Source organism: Gadus macrocephalus, chromosome 2, assembly GCF_031168955.1.
Source record: "Gadus macrocephalus chromosome 2, ASM3116895v1".
Taxonomy (NCBI): domain Eukaryota; kingdom Metazoa; phylum Chordata; class Actinopteri; order Gadiformes; family Gadidae; genus Gadus; species Gadus macrocephalus.
This window is the reverse complement of record NC_082383.1, coordinates 5,811,456-5,828,655: the sequence shown is the minus strand read 5'-3', so window position 1 is coordinate 5,828,655 and position 17,200 is coordinate 5,811,456. Positions and strand designations below refer to the sequence as shown.

At 45.3% G+C, this 17,200-nt stretch overlaps 1 protein-coding gene across 3 annotated transcripts; it reads right to left on the bottom strand.

Annotated features, from left to right (window-relative positions):
* Positions 1 to 187: 187 nt before the first annotated feature.
* prkacaa (protein kinase, cAMP-dependent, catalytic, alpha, genome duplicate a) lies at positions 188 to 17,180 on the bottom strand. Of its 3 annotated transcripts, none has more exons than XM_060036453.1 (10): positions 16,369 to 17,180; positions 9,184 to 9,245; positions 8,653 to 8,781; positions 7,999 to 8,097; positions 6,379 to 6,461; positions 5,702 to 5,828; positions 5,480 to 5,575; positions 5,183 to 5,305; positions 3,926 to 4,090; positions 188 to 3,470 (listed from the first exon to the last, which is right to left on the bottom strand). In XM_060036453.1, the coding sequence occupies exons 1-10, from the start codon at positions 16,412 to 16,414 to the stop codon at positions 3,345 to 3,347; spliced, it is 1,056 nt and encodes a 351-aa protein (XP_059892436.1). In that variant the 5' UTR covers positions 16,415 to 17,180; the 3' UTR covers positions 188 to 3,344. The 3 variants fall into 3 exon arrangements, with proteins under 3 accessions (XP_059892436.1, XP_059892445.1, XP_059892427.1); XM_060036462.1 differs by lacking the exon at positions 16,369 to 17,180 and adding an exon at positions 14,397 to 14,538; XM_060036444.1 differs by lacking the exon at positions 16,369 to 17,180 and adding an exon at positions 11,289 to 12,002.
* Between the last annotated feature and the right edge of the window lie 20 nt (positions 17,181 to 17,200).

The following is a 17,200-nucleotide window of genomic DNA, read 5'->3' as shown; positions in this document are numbered from 1 at the left end:
TATATTTATGCTGATGAAAAGCCCGACAGCACGCTTTAAGTGTGACAACTAATCATCATCATGCGTTTCCAGGAGGCATAGATTTTTTAAATATCCCACGTCGACTTATTGATGAGATCTGTACAAGGGTAAAAACACAAAGTTATCAGCCGAATGAAAAGTAAACATATAAGGATGACTCTTGAGATTTTAGTCTTAACAAGTAACTTTATTGGAATGATACATTTTGCAAAATATTACTTTATGTATTTTTTTTAACATACTCATTGTCTAAGGGTATCTGTCAAGTTCTCCAGAGGGTAATATAGTTAAGACTGTCAAAGGCAGAAATATAGTATTGTTTCCCAAAAAGGTACAATAGACTACACAATCACTGTACCCAGGTTAGAAGGAAGAGAGATTCACGTTTTTTTGAAAATACAATTAGAAAACATGAACGCAAAATAACGTTCCAAATGTAAAAAGAGTAATGTTTTGAAAGATGAGCATGTGGAAACTAAACGCGATCAGAAGGCCAACATAACTGTTTGAATACGTGTATGTGTGTGTATTTGGGTGTGTAGTGGGTGAAGGTCAAGCCTGAAGCAGTTGAACGTGTTTGGTTGATTAAATAGGGGTGGGATATTTGGGATAGAGGGAGAAAAAGAAATACTATGGCCTTATGGTGTTATAAGTAGTCAACGTACTGTTCCTCTGACCCACCAACACTGATCACTTTTTCATCCGCACATGGTCTGCAGACCCAGAAGTATATATTACATGTGCCATCTTCAAAGAGTTACATAATGAATTAAGACCAAATAACATATGCATCAACATCAATCTCATCATATTGAGATTTGACAAGGGTAGTAGTAGTAGCAGTAGTAGCCTAGTGTAGTGTCTGTGTGCATCTGTATGTGTGGGTATGTTTGAATATTTCTGTAAGTGTGGCTGTCTGTAGGCTTACTTGGACTTGTTCATTGCATGTATGTGCGGACAAACGAAAAATTAAAATAAGCAATAGCAATGAGAATAGCAACATGTTAAGTGTGTGTGTGTGTGGGGGGGGGGGGGGGGGGGGGGGGGGGTCTGAGAGCCCCGTGGCTCCTGAATCATATCACGGGTCCAGGGCAATTCTTGCTGTCTCATTTTGTCACACATGCAAGGAAAACAGAGAAACACATCAATACTTAGAAAGGAAACAACTTCAGAGTTCAAAACGGCGTGGAAACTTTCTCCTGAACTCCATCACACAACCAGAGACATTCAAAAAGGCATTCTGCATTTTTTTTTCTTAACATTTAGAAATGACAAGAGTGATGGGCCGAATGAAATCATCTTTGACTGGAATACACTTAAAAATGGGGATGCATTACAAGACCGTATGAGAGACCGATGCACAGCAACAACTCACAGAAATAAGTATTATTCTCTTAGTGGATGGCAACCTCTAGCACCTAGGGCATATCGGAAAAAAATAAGAATGGAAGCCAAAAAGCATACATACATCATTAAACCAAGACAATGTAATCAGTCAACAAACCAGCATTTGGATTTGGTCTGCGATTGTCTTTCGTTAATATAAATTAATGTGGCGGGAAAAAATAACATAATCTAGGGGTCATCGTTAAGCATTACCTTCCTCGGTTCAAACTTTGTTCAGGGTATTTACAAAAAACAAACTATGCAGACCTAGTGAATGGACAATTATCAGTGAGGCTACTACCAACAAGTGAGCAAATGAACAAGGGTTCCAGAAGCAAGGATGCCCGTCAGGTTAAATCGTGCTGTCCTCCACATAGCACAGTGGAGTCGATTGCAACAGTCACTGTGTGACTCTCAATCATCCTTCCCCCCCCCCCACCCCCCATGTACCTCAACACTTGATGCTCGGTTACCTCTTGAAAAGTGATATTGTACAAAAATAACATGCACTTTTTTGAAACATTTTGCTACTTTTTTTGCGTATTCAAATCCACCACCTTCATTATCATAGATACGTACAGAAAACTTTGCAATGTCCTTAACTTTGCAAATTTGGCAGAATTCAAACCTGTTGATTTATGAAAATCCTAAATTTCGGGTTTACAGCCATGATACTATAGGAGTATGAATGTTTTATTTTCTCTGATATATACACGCATATATATATCTCAATATACATGTATAAGTGTACTATGATTAAATAAACAAGTCTGGAGTGTGTGAATACAATGTTAGTTGCTGCCAATCGTGACTTTTTCAAATCCACCCCGGAAAACTAAAAAACACTCAAGCACAGAGACCGACATACAAATGACAAACTGATCAAAGAGGACTTTAAAAATGCTCTCGTAAATTCAGCTAAGAGAAAAAGACAAACTTGAATGCAGAGCTCATATACATTTTTTTCTCTCTTCACAAGTGCGGAGAATAAGCGAGATCTAGATGAAGAAAAAAAAACGGATAAATCATTTGTTTTACTCTTGATAAACTATTACCACTGCCTCAGCCGCAAAAGCAGGAATCTATCCGACAACAGTGCCACATTTTCCAGACAAAGGCAGGTGCACTGTCAAGCTTTATTTTGTATAATTTCTTAAGCCATGATGGGCACAAGGGCTACCTCCGCCGAAGCTTTGCGTCCACGCCCCCCGACGCCGGGTTTCCAGCCCGCGGGTGCTGTGATAGGCACGTCTGTTGACTTGGTATTGCTTGGACATAATTTTGGAGAAGAAAGAAAAAAAAAAAGGAGGAGGAGGAGGAGGAGGAGGATGGTGGAAGCGAGATAAGGGTGACAGAAGATTTTGACAAGCGCTCTTCGCAGGTAGCATGTAGGAAGGGGAGAGGGCACCCATGAGGAAGGAGGGGGTGGGTGGAGGAGGGAGGACCAGCAGATTTAGCACCTCGGCGCCCTGACGCCTAGCGTCGCCGAGGCGCCACCACACCTGTCAGAGAGACACCAGAGACCCGAGTCGAGAGTGAGAGAGGAGGACGGAGGCCCCTTTCCTTCCTTCTTTTCTCCTTCCACCCCCCGTGACACGGAACACAAGAGGGAGAAAGTAAAAACAAATAAGGTAACAGTAGAGGAAAAACAAAATCAGAAAAGGCAACACTGCTGGATCCAACTTTTGCTCTGCCAATCTCTCAATCAGGGGGGTGAGGGGGGGTTGGGGGCTGAAGGAGATTTTTTAGTTTTACATCATTACAAAAGGAGCAAAATTAGCAGTTCCAACCTGGATTCCGCCATTTCCTTTTCCTCATGCCCTCATCTCCCGCCCTCCCCAGTCCCACGCCCCCCCCCCCCTCCATCCATCCCCCCTCCCCCCTGTATTTTATCCTAAAGCCCCGTCTCTTCATCCATCCGCGGCTGAAGCGCGGATCTAGAACTCCGCAAACTCCTTCCCGCACTTCTCCGTGAAGCTCACTCGGATCTCCTCCTCTTCGTAGTCGTCGAAGTTGCTCGTGTCGCCGGGGCCTTTGCATTTGGGAATAAAGGGAGCCTCGACCTGGAAGACAGGAGGAAGAGGCCTTAACACCCATCGGCTCGTATGCAGTGCATAAATCACATGGCGGGCAGCAGCAGTCCCATAAACACATGCAGGCCACAGGGGTTTGACCATACTCATGATACTGGTGCAGAAACGGCTCATTCAAAGCACAGCTAGCGATAGCAGCAAGGAAATTGATTTCAGTGTTTTAATCTTTCCCCAGGTTGTATAATTGTATTCAGGAATGTTTACCTTTTCAGGGGGGTGCGGTACGATTTACTTTTCCCTGTGATGAGAGTTTCCCCGTTCGGCCAAGAATGAGTCAGTGACCTGAACCGACATCTGGCCTACCTATCCTGAATCCAGCCTTCTGTCACATTCACTCTGTTCCAAGGTCAACGTGTCCGCTGCTTTGAAAGGGCTGTCTGTTTTTATAAAACAACCAAGTCCTGAACCAAGGCTGCCGTGTTTACCTTTCTCTGATAGATGGCGATCCAATCAGTGGTTGCGAACCATTTGTGGCCCTTGATATCGTTGACTCCGTTCCTGAGGTTGCCAAAGCGCTTGGTCAGGTCCACCTGCAGCAGGTTTCTCAGCAGGTCTTTCAGGTCCGAGCTGAAGTGAGAGGGGAACCGAACCTGCCGAAACAAGAGGTACACCCGAGGGCAACGGTCAACATTCTGGGCGGCCCGTAAACGCTTCATCGTTAAGATACGCGGCCATAGCGTTGCCTGCCCCACTCTAGCGTTACTGTAACTTACATAATTGCAGTTCTAAGTATAACTATGTCACATTGTATCGGTGAAAATTAGTGCTGGCAGCCCACCCACATCTAAACGATGCACAGTGGTCGAGCGGCAAATGTAGGTGTAAAAGGATTGGGAGTCGTTATCCGTTGTGTTTTTGCCTCGTTTCCTGGCAAATAATGCTCTGATGCTGTCCCAGTTTAGAGTAGTCACTATTTTGGTTTTTTCTGTTGTCCATAATTGAACAGAAAGCCGGCTGGCTGCATTATAGTGGGCAGATATTATTGTTATTTTGATGATCATTGTTATCGACAAAAAACAACCATTTGGGGCGACTCTAAGATTAGGATGAGAATCTAAAACAGGTTGCATCTACAAAATGGTTGAATCCAAACATCTCGAGGTTCTGTTCTGCTGTGAACTGCCCTGAGCTGTTTGTGTATTACAATTTATTACAAGCCCTGCCGATTAAAGGTGCGTTGCCTTGCGGCGCGTTACTGCCCGTCGTAAGGGCGGGTGACGTGTAGCCCGGCAACTTTCAAAACTCACACGGAATCCGTTTCAAAACGTTCCGCCTTTTTGGATCACGCTGCAACGGTGGGCGAGTTACATCATGCAGTGCGCCACGTCAAAGTTGCCATACTTTCAACTTCAAAGCGAGTCCCCTCCTCGGCTACACGCGCCCCCCCCCCCCCCCCCCCCCCTCCCTCCTCTCCCCTGAACATCGCAGCACCTCTTCCCCCTGGAGGAGAACGATGGAAGTGGCTCGCGTTCAACACGTCTCGTATGATCACACCTTTCCACTAAACGCAAATGCTGCTATGGGCTGCAGAGATGACTCTCCGCAAAACACCCCCCGTCTCCGCATAGACGGATACAAAATAAGCAGAGGATCGACCACATAGCATCTGAAGGGGGGGGGGGAAGCACAAAATCCAGACGCATATCCACTGAGTCGGCGGGGACCAGATACCAGACGCTCACCTTCCCCGATACAATCTTCTCGTAGATCTGAATGGGCTGGTCTGCGAAGAAGGGGGGGTAGCCAGCCGCCATCTCATAGATCAGCACTCCCAGGGCCCACCAGTCCACAGCCTTGTTATAACCCTGGGAGGAAGAGGGAAGACGAGGGAGCACAGCGTTGAGGAACTACCTCCCAACCAAGAGGATATATTTAAATGTTTTGCGCAGGCTTACAAAAGTCCAGAGTGCAAATCCCTCAAACGAGTGCAAATCCCACTCCCTGGCCCAGGCAGTGGGTTCACCGCCGGTAGGACTCACCTTACTTAGGATGATCTCCGGCGCCAGGTACTCTGGTGTCCCACACAGCGTCCAGGTCCGCCCTTTCACTCTTTTGGCGAATCCAAAGTCTGTTACCTGGTGGACAAGCAGAACGAGCGTCCATCACCGATGTGCGTGGAAACATAACACACTCCCCATATTTTTTTTAATTGAGAGCAGATCTCCCATCTACACCAACAAAATAGATAGACCACTCCACACCTGTATGTAGCCCTGCTGGTCGATGAGCAAGTTCTCTGGCTTCAGGTCTCGGTAGATGAGGTCCAGTGAGTGAAGGTATTCGAAGGTCAGCACGATCTGGGCGGCGTAGAAGCGGGCGTGGGGCTCGCTGTACGCAAAGAGAGGAAGTCGATGGTCGGTAGAGCCCCAATATATGAACACGCGTGCGTGTGTGCGTGCGTGTGCGTGTGTGTGTGTGTGTTTCAAAGGGATAGAGAACGATGGTGAAGGTGAATAGAGGAGGGGTGACTTTGTGACAGACACCTGTAATTCTTTTTCGAAAGATGGTTTTTGGATTGTCACAACCTTGTGAATAGTGACACACTTGAGTGTGTGTGTACGCACGTGTACATGTGTGTGTGCACGTGTACATGTGTGTGTGTGCGCGTGTACATGTGTGTGTGCGCGTGTACATGTGTGTGTGCGCGTGTACATGTGTGTGTGCGCGTGTACATGTGTGTGTGCGCGTGTACATGTGTGTGTGCGCGTGTACATGTGTGTGTGCGCGTGTACATGTGTGAGCGTGAGTGTGCGCGTGAGTGTGGGTACGCGCGTACATGCGTGTGCATGTACACGCGTGTGCGTGTGGGTACGTGCGTACATGCGTGTGTGTGTGTGTGCACACACTTCTGTGTGTGCACGCGGGTGAATCTGCTCACCTGAATCTGCCGATTCTCCTCAAGTGTGAGAACATCTCGCCCCCGGGAACATACTCCATTACCATGTAGAGATTAGTGTTGTCCTGCGGGGAGAAGGGAGAAGGACATGCGTTTTACTGCAGCAAACTCTTTTAATCATGGTCATTAGCATTGAATTTTAAAAACGCTGCATTTCATTATTGAATACTGACGATTTCTCAGCCACATAATGTTTCCCAAAGGATTGACAAACTAAAGAAATACAATTACTAAAAAAATGACATTTTATCTAAACAAGATAACTAATCGATTATAGGGTGGCAAATGGTAATGTCTTCCCTCTTGTGGTCTATTCCATGGTCGAGCAAGAGAAGACCTTTGCTAATCCTGTCCTTTCCCCTTCATTTACTATAAGATCCAGGGTAGCCTAATTACATCCCATGTTTTCTAATAATTATTAATCACTCACCTTCCTACACTTTATGCAAGCAACGCATCATTACTGCAGAGCAACCCCTTCTCATTTTGGGAGCCACTAGTGCATTAGGTCACGTGCTAAAACACCTTTCAATACTTGAATGAATATCTAACTCTGAGACTAGGCAATCATCGTTTAACCCCAAAAAAATATCCTGTTTCCTCCAAGACACAAGGAAGCGATCAAGCGAAGAGTCAAAGTCTGCCTGACATGTGTAGTGATTATCTATAGACAGCATGACTTCCTCCTTGTATTTTGGGTTTTATGTCACCGCAATGAAACAAACTCTCAAATCAGATCCCGCTGGATGATAACCGAGGAGCCACATGATTTATATCAAACGGCATCGTTATCGATCCCATAGATTAAACCAGAACAATTTAGTTCTGCTTGTTTAAAGTCCGAAAGTTCACATCAATAATGAGTAGGTTTACAGAATAAAAACCGTTGCTAGTAAATATTTTTTTGGGGAATCCAATTTAGTTGGACAATGCCTTTTGAAATGCGATTATGGTCTGGATTTGCAAACTTGGTTGTGGCTGAATGCACCCGACCGGTCTGTGACATTGTGATTGGATGCCCTGATCGTGTGACGCTATCAGCTTTCCCTCTAGCCACCACTTCCACAACACATGGACTAGACTAGGCAATTGCCTAGTATCCAAGACCGATTACTGTTTTAACGCGTTAGGGCCGCATGACTAAAACTATTAACAATTAGTACTATCCATTAATTAGAAAATTGCATATTTTCCATTTGATTTGAAAACCTCTCCATCCTACTCAGGATGGTTGTACCACCCAATAGATGCAACAAAACTCACAACACAGGGACGTTCTTCACTGATTACAGATCGGATCAGAAAACAAAAGGATTTTCTAACGTTTATTTATCCTCAAATCTTAATTTAAGCTTAACAGACACTCAACTTTGACATTTTATATGCATTTTATATTATTCTCTTCATGTGCAGTGGGCGTCACATCATGTGGGGTGTGAATCCCTTTCAGATTGAACTGTGATTAAGGGCTTTTCAAAACATAAATCGACAAGAACAGTTTCCAAAGGAGTCCTGCTGTCTTAAAACCGATCAAACACTCCTAGAGCGCTCACCCACGGCCGACTAGTTCAACCCACTAGAGACGCCGCGTGTGCCGCTCACCTTAAACGAGTGCTCCAGCCGCACCAGGAAGGGGAAGCTCACTGCTTGCAGGATGCGTTTCTCATTGAGAGTGTGTTCTATCTGCTTCAGCTTCACCACCTGGAGGGGGAGGAGGAACAGTCAGCCTATCGGACCCGGCTATCGCCGTCACACTGAACCAATCAGCACCTTTGTGTCGATGACTCATTCACGCCTCATTCATGCCTTCTGATTCCTGGTGCGCCTCAAAGCAATGTTTCCGTTCCCCGGTGAGGAGTAGACTTTTGCCGCCATGTTTACTATGATGAATTGTCATTCAACCCAACTTCATTCAGATATGAATAGAATCTGCATTTACGGAGGGTACTTGGCCACGGATTATTCGATAATGTGAGATTGACTATTCACTGATTTATTTTACACCAGTTACTCCCTAGTAAGTGGAGATCATGACACACACACACACACACACACACACACACACACACACACACACACACACACACACACACACACACACACACACACACACACACACACACACACACACACACACACACACACACACACACACACACACACACACTTAATGGAGGGGCTGTATGCCATGGATGTCATTACTAAAACTAATTTAACTTCCCTTCCATATTTGACTCATTAACCAGGGAGGCCTACCTTCTGTTTGTCAAGTATTTTCATGGCAAAATGCTGGCCCGATTCTTTGTGCTTGACTAGCATGACTCGACCGAACGAACCCGTTCCTAAGGTCTTGAGCCGCTCAAAGTGGTCCAGTGCCGCGGTTTGCTAGAGGACAGGGGGCGGAAAGAAGAGCATGTCAGGGGAGGAAAGACAGGGTCAATGATCTCTCACCGTTCACCATACCTGCACCTATTCCAACAATGTGCCTTAGGGAAAATACTGACTCTTCTGAAAACTCTGGTGTCAAATTGCAAAAAAAATAAATAAGCATACATACTTGTACCTAGATACTAACAGAATCCACATAATTGATCCAAAACAAGGCTAAGATCAACACATGATTTATAACCCAAGCTTTGAAGGACGACTGGATTAAATATCGATTCCCACAAGTATCCAGCAGAGGGCAGACCGCCACTACTGACAAGGGGGTGAATCCATTCTGAGCTGGACTACTTCCTTATTTACTACTTATGTTTATAGACGTTTGGAATGGCGTGGGCTTACCTGTGCTGGATTTTCCCATTTCTTTAGGAAGTCTTCTTTGGCTTTGGCAAGAAATTCCTTCACTGTGAATAAAGAAAAAACAAACACCCAGATCGATTAAGAGAGTGTTCATTCACATGTCATACTTGCATCTTAACTAGAGCTGTCCTTTAACAGACGGCCCGTTCTATGACTTCATCATGAGGACAAATGCACCTCAGGGCCTTATTGTATTCTATAGAGCCCACTTTAACCCCAACAAGAGTTGTAGCACAACTCTGGCACATCTTCTACATACACCAGTAAAATTGTGAAGACCCTATTTTGTCGGTAACTGACTTTAAATGACTTATTTTTCACTAAATGGTGAAAACCCCTACTGGAAATACAAAGTATCATAGCAAGGAAGCAATGACATAGGGCTGAACCGGACTTTCCCCAAGTCATATGTTCTTGTCCTGAATAATGGTGCTTATCGCAACAGAATTTGAGATGAAACTAACTACTCAAATATCCATCTTGCTAACCCCTATGACTGGACTTCCAAAGCATTACACAACATTTTCTACTTCTACTTTTCAACTCGCTTGCTCCGATGCCATTGCTAGGCCTAGGCTAGCAGCTAACAAGGCTAAGGTCATGGTTGTATACATAAACAGAACTATGGACTTTACACACACACAGAACACACCTACAGTATGTACCCATGCAAAAGGAGATAAAGCAACAAACGTATGTGCTCTTCTGGAAGCGGGGGTAGGCCGCCCCACTAGCATGGAGTAAAGCACCATCATAAGCAGAAGTTCACATTTGTCGCCCCTTATCTTTACAAGGCTAATCAAACTGCTCTGTGGGAACACGAAGATAATAAGGTCTGCCTCATTCCTCCTCCTCTTCGTGTGTGTGTGTGTGTGCCTCATTCCTCCTCCTCTTCGTGTGTGTGTGTGTGTGTGTGTGTGTGTGTGTGTGTGTGTGTGTGTGTGTGTGTGTGTGTGTGTGTGTGTGTGTGTGTGTGTGTGTGTGTGTGTGTGTGTGTGTGTGTGTGTGTGTGTGTGTGTGTGTGTATAAAGTAGTTGAGGAAACACTGCTAGACTAGACCACAATATGGTGGGGATGGATGAGAATGGTAAAAAAATAAATTATTCCACTAGCCATGCCGGTGAGTCAAACACAGACCGTCAACCACTGACTTACTGATAGTGTATTGTGCTAAAAATAGTCGAACAATAAACATCAATCGAGGTGATTGTAAACCTCAAGGCCTTTCTGATGGAAGATAAGGGTTTGTGTTTCCATTACTTGCATTTCATGTCAAACTGAAATTAATCGCAACCAAAATACATTTGGAACTTCAAACAAAAACTGGATGAAATTGCAAAATTCAGGAGCAATTGATTAATGACGGCAAAATTCTGGAAATATTAAAGTAGGCCAAAACAATGCAAGTAAAATTTAAAGTATATCAAATTCATAATTTAATTTATTATTCCCTAACGTGGTGTTTAGTTGTCAAAAGCGAATTCCCACAATGTCGGATGCACATTCAACGGTACAAACTAAAAAAATGGCAATAACGGCAAATAACATCATTTCAGTGAGTGGTTCTCACACAGGGCCACTCACACAAACCAAACACTAAACAAAAGGCTAATACAGAACCAGCTATGTGGTTTCCTGCCAATACTCCAGAGACCGACCGCTCCAACAATAGGACTGGAGAAAGCCAGCAAAAATGCCAAAGAGCAAAGTTCACATAAACATGTTTAAACCATGTCCTCGCTGAGAGCATGCTGGTCACCGCTGAGAAACATTTGTTTCTCTGTGGAAGCTGCTCAATTCCCACTTGCATTGAGACGTTGCCCAGGCGCATGCTGCACATGAAATAACTCCCGCCATAACAACAGAGACAAACAGTGAAGACCCACAGAGTTACTCAACAACACAAACACAGAAACGTCTAAATCAACCGCCGCCTTTGAAGAATCTTTTTAGGGTCTGACTTTGTTACAGTTTAGAGGCTGCCATGGCTACCACCGTCAAGGTCTGGTTGGGGGGGGGGGGGGGGGGGCGAACGAGCATGATGTAGTCTCCCTCAACACCATCCACCCCAATCCCTCACCCCTTACCATCTGGGACGGCTGGGGGCCCCTCTGCTGGTAGTAGCGGTGCCGCCGCCGCTGGGCCCTCCACCGATCGCGACCCCGGCTCAGAGGACCGCGAGGAAGACTCCCTCTTCCCAGCGTGCCTCCTGGAGCTCTTCCGGTCACACATCGACCCTTAAGTGTGTCCCTGTTCCCTTCTCCTCGTCTTCTCCTCCTCCTCCTCCTGTCCTCTTACTTCTCAAAGCTGCCAATTCATGACCTTTCACCCACGCTCGTCCCCGCTCTGCAAAGACCAACTACAGGTCAAGTCGGCCGTTTTCAAATAGAAAAATGTCTTCTGGCTGAAAAAAATATATTCCAAAACGCCCCGGCTTATGTTGCACCTGTATGGTCCAGCATGAGAGGACTATGATGAAGGTATGAAGAAGGCAATGAGTGCCACTCTGAACCGAGGTGCAGCCCAGAACGATACCCACAGCGCCACTGCTCCCGTTACACTCACAGATCAATTGGACGCTTGCTCGCTTTGTATCAATATTTATTCTGCACACTGAGTCCACTGCTCTTCTCTCTCCTGTCAAGATACACAATCACAAATACACACACACCAAAAAAAATTAAAAAATAAAAACACACCGGACGGCTATTTATTGATCCAATCATTGTCACAGAGGGGGCAGGGCTTCGCCATAACACTGGTTAGATTCATCTCCATGCAAATGTCTGACCCAGAGAATGATCTACAGGGAAATAGTCCTAAGTAGTCACTCGGGAGATCAAGTCCCAGGTCGATTGGTCGCCACGAGAACGTACTGTTAATAGAATCCGTAGACGGATGCCATCGGAGACGAAATGCTTCCAAGTTAAACCAGGCAGGTTATAGGCCTGAAGTGAGCTGCTGTCGAGGGATGCCAGCGGCGGCACAGGGCCAGGCGAGGCAGCGAGACCTCTCTGCTCAGATGCATTCCCCACCAGCCGATTCTGCTGTGCCAGCGTGGAATCGATCTTACAAATCAATCGCACAGTACATCTCTCCCCTGGGCTTCAATGGCCCAGTCTCATGCACAGGAAAATGAGGGGGGGGGGGGGGGGGGCTTGTTTGACGAAACTGATCCAACCTTTATTTTTGGATCCTGCCAAAATATGAGTAATGTCCAGTATGTCCACTCAAAGCATTTTCCCCCACTTTTTCAGCTATTAAACGTCTTCTTGAAAAAGAAAACTGCACGGGTGAGGTACACTAGTACGTATGCATGTCAGAAGTTAAACAATAACAACATGCAAGCTGGCAAGTTTCTGAACATTTAAAAAAGACCCCAGTATACGATAATTGTGCAGGAGAGCCTGAGCATTGAAGGTTGATACTGGCATTTTGCAAAGTGCAAAGCATGTTTAACAAATCCCCATTGCACTCAATTTCAATTATTGAAGCACCAATCCAGGTCAATCACGTACAGTAGATGATTTGACGCTAGAAAAGATGACTGGCTTTTGGCACAGCTATGCCATAGAATTAGAACGTTTTAATAAGGGATAGCAGATATCGTCTCTTTAAATACTAACAAGGAGTAACGTGTAACTTCCCATTAAATGTGTCCGAAATCTTGCCATGTCAGCATGTTATAAAAAAACGAGTAACTTTTACTTGCAATCCTAAAGGTGACTGCCAAAGTGCCAAAGAAAGACATATTTGATTATGGGCACCATCTTAAATGACCGAAATATCTTCCTTTATGCCGTCTCATCAGTGCATTAAGAGCACCAGCAACCACTTTCACCAGCCCTGTATATAGCTCCGTGACAGAAGGAAAACCGCTATCATCATCGCAGACATGTGATCCAGAACAGAACAGTGCTGGAACCACTAACCTATACAGTTACCGTCCAAGTTCAACAATTTGAGCGGGCATGTCTCATCAATAAAGTACTGTATTTGGCAGCTGATGGGCACTGATAGCCATGTCCAACGGGGGTGGTTTGCTGATTACAAAGCCCCTTTCATGTCAGAGGCAGAAAATGCTCAGTCAATACAAACACAAACCTGCCCCCGTTACACAAGCCCAGGCTAAGAGAACCATGCAGATATTAATAGAAGTGTGTGAAATTTGCAATTTGACTGACTGCCACGTTTATATTGAACACTATCATGTGGTCCATATCAGCACTGAAACAATTAGGCAATAGATTGAGTTAAAAATAGCTTCTTGGTCTGCTATCATTTCAGTAATTTGTCAATTACGCATAAACATTTCCTGCTTACAGCGTCAGCACCATAAATGAATCAAGACAATTTGAGACTCTTGGCTTCTGTTCACCTCAAACTTTTAATTGCAATGGGCATTTAGCATGGACTATAACCATTAAATTGAATAAATGCGCTTGATTAATCAACCAGGAAAATAATTGTTATTTGCAGCCCTGGCCTATGTGTTTATCCAGCCCTAATAATATAAGGTAGCCACTAAGCCACACAATCAACTAATTTTATAATGAGTCAGCGTGGGCAGTTCCTGCGCATTTCTTCAGCGATATCCAGCAAAGTCACTTTGAAAACAATAAAGTAAAAGCAACGCCAATCAAAAAGGTTTCATCACCAAACCCAGCTGACTGCAAGTAATAATGGCAACTGGAGGATGGCTCTGTGCTCTGAACTATTGTCTGATTGACACTTCCACAACCAACCATTTTCTGAAGGCCAAGAATGCAAAATAGTAGGAAGGCGAAAATAACCAAAACCATATTGTGCGAGTTTGTTTGTATGTCTGTGCAAAATGGGTGTGCACCTATCAACTGTGTCGCGCTTGTTGCATCCCAAAGCCATGTCACAGAGTACAAACAATAAGAAACTACCTTTCCAATATAAATCTATTTAAAAAACATGGCACTGCCACCGACACCTCTCAGCTGTGCAGCCACACGTGCATACTTGCTCATAAAATCAACAGCAGGCTCATTATTGGGATGAATTGATGTGAATAGAAAGAAAAAGGTGATTATTTTCTATTCAAACAAACGTAAAATACACATACATCCTGGTTTACAGACACTATGACATTGATTGGCTGCATAGATAGAGCCCCCCCCTGCTCATGTAAAGCTCTATCGTCACGTCAGGCTAAAAAGAAAACTCACTCCGGCAGCAGGGCTCTAGCTCCTCCTGTGGCTGGCAGTACGGGCTACCCTCCCCAGTGCCAGGGTCCCCAAAACAGGGCCCAGCACGGTGGAGCAGCCTCCCAGCTAGCCTGTGCAGGACAGACATGGTGCAGTGGCGGAGACCGGACAGGCTTGTGCGGTCTCGATTTGGGTTGTAAAACCAAGGGAATCGCCTTCACGTGTGTGTTTGTGTGTGTAGGTGGAGGAGGAGTGGGTGCACGTGGTTCTGACCAGGCCTTCCCTTGCTACTTCACTTCCTGCTGCAGCTTAAGACCGTCCATCCAGCCTCTTCCTGTGCGCCGAAAGCTCTGCTCCTCTCCTCCTGACCAGTGACCGGACCGACAGAAGTGCACACCCGATCCGGGGCTCAACCTTAATGGTGTATGTGCTTCAGAGCCTGCCTCAAGTTGGGGCCGTGTTGTCCTCCCCCTCCGCTGTCTGCTGGTTGGGAAAGGCTGGCGGGCCGTGTGCTCCGCCGGACCCCTGGTCCGCACCCGTCTCTGGGGATCAGGGGCGGACCGTGGCGATCAGGTCTGATAAGGATGTGAAGCGTGGCATGTGAACAAACCGGACGGCGGTGCCTCCTCTGCTTACAGAACCCTCCTCCTCCCTTTCCACGAAAGCCAAAAGCCAATCCAAGAGATGTGATACGGTGAACACGGAGCAAGCCTGCCCCCCTCCTCCCCCCCCCCCCGTTAAGGTGGGAGGCAGCCAGGGGTTAACATGACATGCAGAATAGAGGGCCACTCTTCACACCGACCCTCTAGCAGCAACAAGAAGCTGAGGATCATTTCACAGATACCTGTTCAGACCGAGGACATTCGAGCGCTGTGGTGTGTTATGGATGAAATCACAAGCCCCCCGAACCCTCCCTGGGACAAATGATTCTCCACAAGTAAAGAGGGAGAAGGAATGCCAAATGAGAATTAAGGAGATTGGAGGGGTAAAGAGATACTTGTTCTTAATAGTTAACTACAGGGATACACCCATAAGACTATTTGGTATGCATGGCAAAGTAAGTAACACAAAACCATTGAGAATACAAAATATACTAATGATTAAAATAAGTTTTCTTTTGTTCTCTTCTCTCTCTCAAGTATTAATTAATAATAATGTGGGATTATGACTTTATCACCGAATATTACAGTGCTCATTAAAAGGAAAGCAAGGAACAAATATAGTCTAGTGACAGGTCTGACAACAAAAATTAAAGGCAGAACTAGTTCAAAACAAGGTTTATCCACATAAAGTGATATTGTTCTAACCGCTACCCATCACATGATGTTCAAGAGACTTCTTCACTTCCAACTTCTGCCTGGAGAGGATCACACTGCAAGCATCATATGACTCCATCCTGTTGGCTTTTTGCTTCTCTGTATAAGGGTTATATACCAATGAGCCCGGTTTTGTGAGACTTGGCTCATTGGTATATAACATGAACATTCGTAACCACATGACATCAATGGAATACCTGAACCATCAACACACACACGCACTCGGTGTATGAATAACAGCTAAATCTTTAAAGATTCTTAGAATCTTCAGCCATTTGTCTTACGACACACAACTAGCAATATGATACTGTTTGACTTGTGTGTCACTGGATTAATAACCTGGGGCATTTAATCACGAGCTCGTCCACAGAATCAGTTGAGAGCATGCATAATATTCCCTACTGTTGTGATATTAGAAATGTGATAACGAAGAAGTTGCTGTTGTCACGCAACTCCATATGAACTAAAGTATTATTGGGGGTGTAAACGACCTTAATCAGGCCGATAATTTCCTATTCAAAGTCGAAAGTTTACAAAATGCAAGAAGGGCTGGTGTGACATGTCCGAGGCTAGTCAGACCTCTCTGAACTGATATTATGAGAAACAGGAAAGGACCGAAGCAAACGTAGACTTTAGGGTCATGTACAGCCGCTGCACACAGCGGATAAAGTACTTACCACTTTCCATTTCGTTGCCCTTCTTGGCGGTGGGCGTGTTGCCCATGATTGCAGGTCTATGGTCGAGTCTCTCGGCTGGCGCTGAGTTCTCTTCACAAGCCTTCAAGTGTTGCTAACTGCAAACGGTGCTGGCCGATAGTCTTGCTAGCGACTAGCTAACAGATACCATTATCAACTAAAAAATGTCAATATTTCATCCACTACTTCTCGTTGTCGACTTTGAAAAACTCCAGTTAGGCACATCCAATGCTAACGTTGTTGGTAAGCTAGGATACCAAGCAAACCAACATCAAACGAGTACGGGCTAGTCACTTTGCAGATTTTCCAAATACGCTCCGATTCTTTTGAGATTGCTATTTGCCTTGAACTATCTTAGTATTCTGACAGTTGCCTTACTGCATTCAGATCCTCTGATGGGGACGTCGAAAACAAATAATTTTCCAACGAAACGTAGCGAGCTGTTTAGCTAGCAGGCTAGCGTTAACTACCTGTCAAATCCTTCGCCGTTGTACCCTGGCCTGTGCCTCCACTTGGCTAGCAGCTAGCCAGGTGCTATCGCTGTACTGTCGGGCCTATACAATTCATACGAAAACAATATTGAAACGACTCCGATGCTCCTGCTTGATTGAGTCAAGATCGCTTCCTAGAATTTTTAAAACGGGCGTCAGATACGACGATTTGCTGGGAGCAACCATCTATTAGGCTATCCCTAAAGTCAACAGCCCCGCTCCATTAATCTTGAGACCACAGCGAGTAACTCCAGCCATCCATCCACTTGGTCCGTCCCTCGCCCGCCTCCCATTGGACGCTGCTCAGGCGACAGTCGTCGTAA